Here is a 12,273-nt window from a genome sequence, read left to right as displayed (position 1 = left end):
TGGGTGAGGGATTTTGGTGGCGAATAGGCGCCGCGATGGCAGGTGAGGAGGATGAGGTTGAGCAACCGGACACCACCAATTTAAAACCTTATCCCTTTGAATTCTTTAAAGTGGTGGTGGTCCCGTGATCTAGGGTGCTGGGGATACTCATTCTGAGGTGGGTCATAACCTTTCATTTAGGGATGTCAATAAATCGGATTTTATCTGATATCTTGCACTTGGTAAGCCCAAACCATATCCGATTATAATCAGATGTGAAAATGGTTTTGATTTTTTGTTGTTGAATCCAACAAATATATGTTTTCATTTTAAAAAGTTGATCTGACCAGTTTTTCACCGTCTGAATCTGAATCTAAATTTGAAGCCAACATGCAATTAGTCGAATATGGTATTGGCCTCATCCGATCGGGAGGATCCTAACCGTTTGCATCCCTACATTGAGATGCTAATAGGGTTTTGATTTTTTGTTGTTGAATCCAACAAATATTTGTTAATAAGTATAAAGGTCGATCTGACAAGCTTTTGACCGTCTAAATTTGAATTTGAATCCGTTTAGCCAACATTCAATTAATCGAATGTGGTATTGGCCTTATCCTATCCTAATCCTAAACGTTTGCATCCTTACATTGAGTTGGGATCAGGTCAAAGCGCTCTGATGGTATACTGTCAGCTCTGATGGTTTGCATCCTTAGGTGCAACTCGAGGACATCTCGTCAATGTTGCCATAATTTATTTTCAATTTATAACCTGAAGAAACTGCACCCAGCATGAAGACCTGATTGTTCGGGTTGCACTGGCTCAGCCTGTCATACCTACGATCGTCGTGCTGGCAGCGTAAAACTTCAAGGCTAGGACACCTACCCCTACCCCTGGAGCCTATGCTATGCATTGACATAAGAGAGGGGGACGCCCATGAGAATCGAACCTTGATTGTAAAACCCTTGTTTTTTTTTAAAGAAAAAGAGTTTTTTTTTTTATATTCGGACCCGGTTCGAACTCGACCCGGATCTGTAACCTGATAAGATTTTCTTTTTAAAATAAACAAAAGGAGAAAATGTGTAACTGTCTCTCCCATTTTCACCCTTAAAAGCAACGCCGAGGGAGGGGAGGCCCTCACATGCAGCCTCTCTTTCCCCTCTCTCATTTTTCCTCCCTGGTTGCGGCAACCAACAATGTTGGTCGACGCCGCCAGCCGATCCAGGTATGCCTTCGTTCTTCTCCTCGCTTCTCTCCCCTTCTCTATCTTTGTGTTCGTCGGGAAGACGGCAGGAGGCCCCTACCGTGCCTCCCCCTTTTTTCTTTCCCCTTTTTGGGGCTTGCCGAGGGACGACAGGTGGTCTGTGCCGCCCTTGCCCCCCCCCCCCCACCCTGTACCCGTCAGGGAATAGGCAGGTGGCTGGCAGTGCCTCTGTAGCCCTTGCCACCTCTATCGTGGGGCTCTACCGAGGGTCGACAGGGGGCGGAGGCCCCTGCCGCCTCTTTCTCCTTTGTTCTGGCCAACAGGCAGGGGTGATGCCCCTGCCTGATCCCTCTTTTCGGGGAGACCAATGGGGCTCTGCGTGGTTGGTAAGAGCTGGCAGTGCAAGTCTCCTTGTAGTGGAATGTTGCAGGTTCAAAACCCAAAGAAAGGGTTGGCGTAGTGGGGTTGGGCCTTGGCTACTAGGAGGGCGGTCAATGCTCAATCACCATGGGGGTGGCCCCTCTACGCAAGCCGATGTGTAGCATAGGCCCAAAGGGACTTGGCGTAGTGGGATGGGGTTTACGCTCCTAGGCAGGCAATCTAGGTTCAAATCTCATGGGCATCCCTTAGACCGAAGTGTGGGGATGCCTTGGGGCTAGGGGATAAGCCTGCGTACGCTGTGAAGACAACGACTTTAGGCATCGGGCAATGGACATAAGTCTGTGTTCTGGGAAGTTGTTCTCCCTTGTTCCTTTCGTTAAATATTTTCCATGATGTGACCTCTTTCCTGTGTTCGGCAGACACTAAGATGATGCATGATTGAGTCGTTCCACGCCATCGGCATCTCTGAGCTTTTCCCTTCAAGTGTCGGTTCTAAGGTACAGGTACCTCTCTGTGAATCAGTTGAGGAATAAGGTGGAAATGGATTTCATGCATCTTTTTTATGGAAATCCATGGTGGAATAGTGGATCCACGATTTCTACTATTGCATATATGTATTTTTGGTGTTTTTCATTGTTTCTCAAGAAAAATAATTTATATATGACCATCGAGATTATGTGGGTGACGGATGACAGCCCAACTGAACCCAGTTCAGTTGGCCTGTTAGGCCGTACCCATGACAGTAGGCCCAACCGAGCGATCGACTGGGCATGTTTGGAAGATTTCGGTTGGTTGGTAAATCCAGTTTGTACTGTATCACAATGTTTAAAATCAGGTGGCTAAGCGTTACACTCTGTTAGCAAGATTTGAAGTTACAGAACATTAATCTTTCTCAAGAATGTTACATACAACAACTTTGATAGATGTTAGGATGGTTGAATCATTTGCTTGTATGGGTAAGGGCACCAATTTGTTAGCTACAATGAGCGTTATTAAGTATCTAACATTGTAGACTCATCCAGACTTAGCTTGTGCATTTGTTTTATCTGATTGAAAATATAAAACTGATCTTAGGGGTGAGCACTAATAGTAATTAATTGCATCCCTGGCATATGGAAGAAACAATGGGTAATTACCCTATTGAATACCCAGTGGCTGGCAGGGCCATAGCAGGCCCAGCCGACTTAGTCGGCTAGGTGTTGGCCAACCATTGGTAGGGCCACAGCAGGCCCAGCCGATAGGGTTGGCTGGGTGTTGGGAGAGTTTTAGCAGGGCCGATGCAGGCCCAGCCGACCCAGTCAGCTGGGTGTTGGCCTGTGAAATAGTTAATACAAAAAAAAATGGCAGCTTGTATACAACTATGCAAACCAGAATTTTTGCAAGTGTTGGTTGTTTGTGTACACATATAACTACGATTGTGTATGTGTTGATAGGGCCAGCTGACAAGGTTGGTTGGACTGTTTCATCGGATTGAACCGCAGGTTGTTCAGTTCGAGGTTGACAAACCCAACTAGCAACCCAGACATATGTTTAATTGTGTGTTTTGACAGTAGGAAATGTGAATTTTAATATATGCAGACTTTTATTGTAATGAGCATTCTTGTGGTTATGCAATAATATATGTGAAATTGCATTGTCATGCATTTGCCAGATTATTAATGTCTTATGTAACATGAACATGCGCATTTGGTGGGTTTATGTATATTCACGCGCACCCACACCCAAGGGAGTATGCATTGGCACGGAGACACATATATTTATGCAAGAAATACACATGACAATGATGCATATGATTTGGAAAATTTCATGCTTATAAATAGCCTTGTTTTGCATGAGTGCATGTGCATTTAGGGCGCATGAGTTTGGTGTTGTAAATAACATGTTACTTTGGCTTTTGAGATGTGATGCATTGATGGCCTAAATGGACCATCACCGGCCTGGAGAGCCGTGGGCTGGGTTGCTTTTTCTTATATACTTAATTGTATCACTTGAATCACACTTAATGGTACTGCACTCTACTACATTGTTCTTGTTTTCCTCATGGGTCGGAGTCCCGTAAGGGTCATCGTAGGGGTGGATGCGAGCTCTTGCCTTTACTTATGCATCTGGTATTGCAAATGTCAATAAATGACTGTTAATAAAATATAATAATTAAAAACAGTGTAATATACGTTTTGAGATCTCCCATATGGAGAATGGGGTTCTTAAAGATTCGGTCTTGAGGAGACTGTGAGGATACAAAAACTTCATGGGCTTTATTTTTGCTCCCTGAATTCGATATTGATGTTCATTTTTCTTGCCACGGTTTTAGGGAGAGTTCTCCACTTGACCTGGGGGTGGTGTGTTTGATACAGTTGTTGTTTTGGTATACCAAGAAAGTGGCATTTGTGGGCGTGGGGTGTCCCTTGTGTCTCTGACATTAACTGTGGAGGTCTAATAATCTGAAGGTAATTTGATCGAGGGTTGAGTTTAGAATCCAGTAAATAAAATACAACTTGTGTACTAAGCTACCCTGATAACCTAACTTAACCTTGGAGATTATACATGTTTGGTGTATCCGCGGACAATGATAATTAAAAAGAGGAACTTAAAGTTGTATGCATTTAATAGGACATGCATATGAAAAAGAAAAACTTAAATGAAAGATAATAAAAGGATTTGTGCATTGCACATACGTCATGCATTTTCCTGTTATGCATTAGATTATGCATATTTTAATTGTTCCCTCAATCATTACATGATGGTGAGTGTGTGATGTTTACTTCCTATTGCATGTTGAAGGTTTGTTACTCGCTACTACTTTAATGTTTCTACATACTTAGCACTTATAATTGTTGCAGGGAAAATTCCTTAAATGCTATAAATTGTCATATTTCTATTTCCTTCAAATTATTGCATGATATCTTATCTTAACTCTTTGTCTCACATGTTTCACAAAAAAGTAGCTATGCTCAGGATTTTGATTCTGACACCCTACTTTATTGATTTTTCGCAGAGACAGGTGATCAGTGAAGTTGGCAGCTCCTGGGAGGGCACGATAGTCACACTTGGTTTTTGATGACTTCACTTGCGGACAGAGTGACTCTTCTTTTCGTTCTTTTAATTTTGTTGTTTCTTTCAGTTCTTTTGTTTCAGTTAGTTGCTACTTTATTTTCTATTGAGTAGAACATTGTCTCTAGAGTTGGATTTTGATTCATAAATAAAGAGGTTTGCTTTGGTTCTTTTAGATGATAAATGTAAGTCTCTTTGTGGTGTTTGGTTATCCAATTAGAATTGAAACTATGAGGACCCCAAGTCTCTTGAAAGTTTTTCGTTATGGTTAAAAAAAATCTGCATTACTCAAGGGGTATGAGTTGGGGTCGTTATAGGTTTGGTATCAAAGTCACCACAAAAACTTACTTCTTTATCATCTTTTAGTGCTAAATTTTATTTTTGGTATGTGAGCCCTTTCCTGAAGCGTCAACAAGTCGTGCCTTGTCCTCCAGAGCAGTCTTCTTCACTAGTAAGGTTATTTAAATACTTTCATTTAAGCATTAACATTTTGTATGCTTGCCTGTATCCATGGGTAAACTTTATTATAGAATACACTAGTAATCTTATGTGATCTTCTAAAAGTATTTGTATGGGATCAACCCCAAGGGGGTAGGATCGAAAAATAAAAAAAGGCTAAATTTTGCGTAAATTTTGTATGTTGTAGATGTATGCACATCGTGGTGCTTTGTCTTCCGCCAATGCTTCTGCGAATTGGCAGGAGCAAAGGGACTTCAAGATGGGTGTTATCCACACCCCGACTGAGGCTATGACGGCGCAGGCAGAGCAGACGATGCAGGCGATGCATGTGGCCCAGGTCTTACAGGAGGCACAGGCTGCGCAGGCAGCAGCCCAAGAATCTCAGGTTGAGATGGTTCTGAACTCTGGGGGAGTGACTTTTGAGAGATTCCTAAAGATGGACACGTCGACTTTCACAGGCAAGGCCAACCCAGAGGTTGCCGAGAGCTGGGTCAAGGAGATTGAGAGGGCGTTCGAAGTCCTACCTGTCCCCAAGGACAGGAAGACTTCGTTTGGCACGTACTGACTGAAGGGCGATGCCAAGAAGTGGTGGGACACCCTGCGGAGGGTGAAGTATGCAAATATGAAGATGGTTCCTTGGGATGTGTTTAGAGAGGAGTTCCTAGACACCTACTTCCCTTCTTATGTATAGGAGCAGATGCAACAACGATTCTTGGATCTTGCTCAGGGGAGCATGAGGTTGGTGGATTATGCCACAAAGTTCAGGAGTCTGGAAAGATATTGCCTGAACTTATTCACCAGTGAGAAGGCAAGGGCGGCCAAGTTCATGCATGGATTGAAAAACAGGTTGCAGACTCACGTCCTAATGAGTCATCCTACTACTTTGGCCGATGCAATCAAGTCTGCTACCATTCTGACCGAGGATTGGGAGAGATCTAGGGGCGGTTTCAAGAAGGGAGGCGGCAACAAAGGGAATTCTTCGGGTGAGACGAGGAAGAAACCACCGGCAGAAAGGAAGGTGTAAAGTGAAAAAAAAAGCGAACCTGTGATGGGCGGCAGCAGGGGGCACAACAGAGTTGACCTCAGCCGCAGAGACAACAGGGGAAGGCCCAACCGGCATGTCGCATGTGCGAAAAGAACCATCCACTAGGTTTTTGCCCATCATTCAAGGGGGGCTGCTAAAAGTGCCAGCAACCAGGGCACATTGCTCCCTTCTGTTCGAACAAGCATGCGGCTCTGGGAGGACAACAACAACAACAACAACAACAACAACAACAAAGGCCTCAACAACAATAGGGTCAGCGCAAGACCAATGGGCGGGTTTACGCAGTGATAACAACTTCTTAGAGCAAGCAGACTGATCTGATCGAAGGTATCTTCTTAGTTACTGAACACTTTGCACGTGTGATGTTTGACTCAGTTGCAACCCACAACTTTATTTCTTCTTCATTTGCAAAGTTGCTCGATTTGGTTTCATCTAGCCTCGAAAGGGCTCTTGATGTGATGTCACTTATGAGTGCATTCTCTTCCTACGGGAAGTATCTCCCAGCAATTTGCATTGTGATCGAGAGACATGAGTTGTCTGTCAGCTTGATCATACTAGATATGACATTTTATGATGTCATTCTGGGTATGGACTGGTTGTCTAGACATAATGCTATCCTCCAGTGTCAGGGCAAGAAAGTTATCTTGGAGCGTCCCGACTTGTCTGCATTGTTATATCATTCGATAAGTGGGGTAAAAATCATCCCAGCTTTAAATATCTCCAAGTACCACAAGCAGAGTTGTGTGGTGTTCTTGGCCAGTGTGTCCGCTCAGGATAGCCAGGTGACACCCTTGGAGAAGTTAGACATCGTTTGTGAATTCCTCGATGTCTTTCCCGATAATTTGTCGAGTTTGCCACCACATCGAGAAATTGAGTTCTCAATTGAGCTAGTGTCTGGTACGACACCAGTCTCTCGAGATCCGTATTGCATGGCACCTATTGAGATCGTAGAGCTGAAAAAGTAGTTGCAGAAGCTTCTTGACAAAAGTTTTATCAGACCGAGTGTATCCCCCTGGGGTGCATCGGTCCTCTTTATTAAGAAGAATGATAGATCGATGCGGTTGTGTATTGACTACCGTATGTTAAATCAAGTGACGGTAAAGAACAAATACCCTTTGCCTAGGATTGATGATTTGTTCGATCAGTTGAGGGAGGCAGATGTATTCTCAAAAATCGACCTTCGTTCGGGGTATCATTAGCTGAGGATTAAAACTGAGGATATTCTTAAGACAACTTTCAGGTCTAGATATGGGCATTATGAGTTTTTGGTAATATCCTTTGGACTTACCAATGCCCCTGCGACATTTATGGACCTGATGAATCGAGTTTTCAAGTTGTGGCTGGATTCTTTTTTCATCGTGTTCATAGATGACATTTTGATATACTCAGAGAGTGTGGAAGATCACTAAGAGCATCTGCGGATTGTGCTGCAGACACTGAGAGAACATTAGCCTTACACTAAGTTCTCAAAGTGCGAGTTTTGGATTGATAGGGTGATGTTTCTTGGTCACATAATATTCGAGAGAGGTGTTGAGGTTGATCCAGCCAAGGCGGAGGTCATTCTGTCATGGGAATAACCGAAGACAGTGACAAACATTAGAAGCTTCTTGGGATTGGTGGGATATTACCACTGATTTATCTAGGACTTCTCTCGTATAGCAGCCTCGATGACTCGGTCGTTGCACAAAAGAGTGAAGTTCGAGTGGTCTTCTCGATGCAAAGATAGTTTTCAAGAGCTAAAGAAGAGGTTGACCACGACACCAGTTTTGACATTGCCTTCCGGGATAGGTGGTTTTGTGGTATATAGTGATGCGTCGGGAACTGGACTAGGTTGTGTTCTTATGTAGCACGAAAAGGTCATAGCGTATTCTTCCCAACAACTCAAGGTGCATGAGAAGAATTATCCCATGCATGACTTGGAATTAGGAGCAATAGTTTTCGTGCTGAATATTTGGTGCCACTACCTTTATGGAGAACAATTTTAGGTCATGTCCAATCATAAGAGCCTCAAGTATATCTTCACTCAGCGAGACTTGAATTCAAGGCAGCGTAGGTGGTTGGAGTTCTTGAAGGACTATGACTTCTCTATCGCTTACCATTCGGGTAAGGCAAATGTGGTGGCGGATGCACTGAGCAGAAAGGCGACAATCACAACAGCTAGCTTGGTTGGGTGCAGTTGAGATCTGGTCAAGGAGTTTGTCAAATGGTAGCCTTTTTCGGACGACTCCGGATGCATCCTTTGTGCCGGGATGCAGGCACGACACGAGATCATAGACCGAATTGAGGGACTTCAGTAAGAAGATCTGAATTTTGAAAAGTTATGCGAAAGTGCCCAGAAGCCAGAAGCGCAGTTTTTCTAAGGATGGAACCATCATGTTCGGAGACAGATGGTGATTTTTGAAGGCGTTGCGAGAATAGTTGATAAGTGAAGCTCATAGGTCTAGATATTCCGTTCACCCTGGTTCCACCAAGACGTTTAAAGATCTTTAGAGGACTTACTGGTGGAATGGGATGAAGCGGGATATCGCGAAGTTCATGTCTCGGTGTCTCATCTGTCAGCAGGTGAAGATTAAACACTAGAGATCTGGTGGACTCCTGTAGCCACTCGAGATTCTAGAGTGGAAGTGTGATGACATCTCGATGGATTTCATAGTAGGGTTGCCTAAGACCCGACGATAACGAGATGCCATTTGAGTAATAGTGGATCGTTTGACGAAGAGTGCCCATTTTCTTCCAATGAGGATCAATCAGAGTTTGGAGAGCCTAGCTGATCTCTATATGGATGAGATCGTTAGACTTCATGGGATGCCACGTTCGATAGTGTCAGATCGAGATTCGTGTTTTATGTCTTAATTTTGGTGCCAGTTGCAGATGGCCTTGGGCACTACATTGAAGTTCAACACTGCTTTCCATTCACAAACGGACGAATAGTCAGAACGTACGATCCAAACACTCAAGGATATGTTGAGAGCATGTGCGTTGGATTTGGCAAGTGATTGGGACAAGCATGTGAAGCTTGCAAATTTTTTATATAACAATAGCTTTCATGCCAGTATTGGTATGGTTCTGTATGAAGCATTGTATGGCCGACCATGTAGATCCCCAGTGTGCTGGGATGAGGTTGGAGTGAGAGCAGTTGAGTGTTTAGAGATCATCCAGCATTATGCAGACCAGGTGTGTTTGGTTCGACAGAGGTTGATTACAACATAAAGTAGGCAGAAAAGCTATGTCGATCAACGACGTAGGGAGCTCAATTTTGAGGTAGGTGACTGCTTGTTTGTTCGAATCTCGCCTACAAAGAGTGTTTACCGGTTTGGAAAGAAGGGAAAGCTGAGTCCTCGGTATGTTGGACCCTTCGAGGTTCTTGAACACATTAGAGAAAGTGCTTATCGAGTAGCACTCCCTCCCTAGTTTTCACAAATCCATGATGTGTTCCATATCTCGATATTGAGAAAGAATGTACCTGACCCTTCACATGCGATTCACTATGAGGCGATTGAGGTACAACCTGACTTAACTACTGAAGAAATGCCAATAGAGATTGTGGAATGCCAGGAAAAGGTGCTACACAGTAGGACGATTTCGTTAGTGAAGGTGCGTTGGTAGCATCATGGGCTGGATGAGTGCACTTGGGAACCTGAAGCAGATATGCGTCAACACTACCTACACTTGTTTGATACGTTCTAATTTCGTGGACGAAATTCTTTTAGGAGAGGTAAGATGTAAAACCCGTATTTTTTTTAAAGAAAAAGACTTTTTTTTTAACACTCGGACCCGGGTCAAACTCGACCCGGATCCGTAACCTGATAGGGGTTTCTTTTTAAAATAAACAAAAAGGGGAAACACATAATCATCTCCCCTATTTTCACCCTTTAAAGCAACGCCGAGGGAGGGGAGGCCCCCACATGCAGCCTCTCTTTCCCCTCTCTCATTTTTCCTCCCTGGTTACGGCAACCAACAACGTCGGTCGACGCAGTGGCCCGATCCAGGTATGCCTTCGTTCTTCTCCCTCGCTTCTCTCCCCTTCTCTGTCTTTGTGTTCGTCGGGAGGACGACAGGAGGCCCCTACCGTGTCTCCCCCATTTGCTTTCCCCTTTTTGAGGCTTGTCGAGAGACAACAGGTGGCCTGTGGCACCCTTGCCGCCATTGCCCCCCCCCCCCCTTGTGCCCGTCAGGGAATAGACAGGTGGCTGGCGGTGCCTCTGCTGCCCTTGCCACTTCTATCGTGGGGCTCTACCGAGGGTTGGCAGGGAGGCAGAGGCCCTTGCCGCCCCTTTCTTTTTTGTTTTGGCCAACAAGCAAGGATGATGCCCCTGCCTGATCCCTCTTTTCGGGGAGACCAACGGGGCTCTGCGTGGTTGATAAGAGCTGGCAGTGCAAGTCTCCTTGTAGTGGGATGTTGCAGGTTCAAAACCCAAAGAAAGGGTTGGCGTAGTGGGGTTGGGCCTTGGCTACTAGGCAGAGCAGTCAATGCTCAATCCCCATGGGTGCCGCTCCTCTGCGCAAGCCAATGTGTAGCATAGGCCCAAAGGGACTTGGCATAGTGGGATGGAATTTACGCTCCTAGGCAGACAATCTAGGTTCAAATCTCATGGGCACCCCTTAGACCGAAGTGTGGGGATGCCTTGGAGCTAGGGGATAAGCCTGCGTACGCTGTGAAGACATCGACTTTAGGCACCGGTCAATGGACATAAGTCTGCGTTCTGGAAAGTTGTTCTCCCTTGTTCCTTTCGTCAAATCTTTTCCTTGTTGTGACCTCTTTTCTATGTTCGACAAACACTAAGACAATGCCTGATTGAGTCGTTCCTCGCCATCAGCATCCTTGAGCTTTTCCCTTTAAGCGTCAGTTCTAAGGTACGGGTACCTCTTTGTGAATCAGTTGAGGAATAGGGTGGAGATGGATTCCATGCATCTTTTTTATGGAAATCCATGATGGAATAGTGGATCCACGATTTCTATTATTGCATATATGTATTTTCGATGTTTTTCATTGTTTCTCAAGAAAAACAATTTATATATGACCATCGAGATTATGTGGGTGACGGCCTGTTAGGCCGTACCCATGATAGTAGGCCTAGTCGAGCGATCAACTGGGCATGTCTGGAAGATTTCAGTTGGTTGATAAATCCAGTTTGTACCGTATCACAATGTTTAAAATCAGGTGGCTAAGTGTTACACTCAGTTAACAAGATTTGAAATTACAGAAAGTTAATCTTTCTCAAGAATGTTACATACAACAACTTTGATAGATGTTAGGATGGTTGAATCATTTGCTTGTATGGGTAAGGGCACCAAGTTGTTAGCTATGATGGGCACTATTACATATTTGACATTGTAGACTCATCCAGATTTAGCTTATGCATTTGTTTTATCTTATTGGAGATATAAAACTGATCTTAGGGGTGAGCACTACTGGTAATTAATTGCATCTCTGGCATGTGGAAGAAACAAGGGGTAATTACCCCATTGAATACCTAGTAGCTGGCAGGGCCATAGCAGGCCCAGCCGACTCAATCGGCTCGGTGCTGGCCAGCCGTTGGCAGGGCCACAGTAGGCCCAGCCGACAGGGTCGGCTGGGTGTTGGGAGAGTTTTAGCAGGGCCGAGGCAGGCCCAGCCGACCCAGTCGGCTGGGTGCTGGCCTATGAAATAGTTAATACAAAAAAAATGGTAGCTTGTATACAACTATGCAAACCAGAATTTTTGCAAGTGTTGGTTGTTTGTGTACATATATAACTACGCTTGTGTATGTGTTGATAAAGCCAGCCGACAAGGTCGACTGGACTGTTTCATCGGATCAACCTGGAGGATGTTCGGTCCCGGGTTAACATACTTGACTAGCAGTCGAGACATATGTTTAATTGTGTGTTTTGACAGTAGGAAATGTGAATTTTAATATATGCAGACTTTTATTATAATGCGCATTCTTGTGGTTATGCAATAATACATATGAAATTGTGTTATCATGCATTTGCCAGATTATTAATGTCTTATGTAACATGAACATGCACATTTGGTGGGTTTATGTATATTCAGGTGCATCCGCAGTCAAGATAGTATGCATTGGCACAGAGACACATATATTTATGCAAGAAATACGCATGACAAGGATGCATATGATTTAAAAAATTTCATGCTTATGAATAGCCTTGTTTTGCA

The 12,273-nt window shown here is 44.2% G+C and overlaps 1 protein-coding gene across 1 annotated transcript; it reads left to right on the top strand.

The window, feature by feature from the left end:
* The first annotated feature begins 6,478 nt into the window (after positions 1–6,478).
* On the top strand, positions 6,479–7,081 carry LOC149835795 (uncharacterized). Its single transcript, XM_090009655.1, has one exon. The coding sequence runs from the start codon at positions 6,479–6,481 to the stop codon at positions 7,079–7,081; it is 603 nt and encodes a 200-aa protein (XP_089865781.1).
* The last annotated feature ends 5,192 nt before the right edge of the window (positions 7,082–12,273 follow it).

Source organism: Nuphar pumila, chromosome 6 (genome assembly GCF_984573655.1).
Source record: "Nuphar pumila chromosome 6, dmNupPumi1.hap1.1, whole genome shotgun sequence".
In the NCBI taxonomy this organism is placed as follows: domain Eukaryota; kingdom Viridiplantae; phylum Streptophyta; class Magnoliopsida; order Nymphaeales; family Nymphaeaceae; genus Nuphar; species Nuphar pumila.
This window is presented reverse-complemented; position numbering and strand designations above follow the sequence as displayed.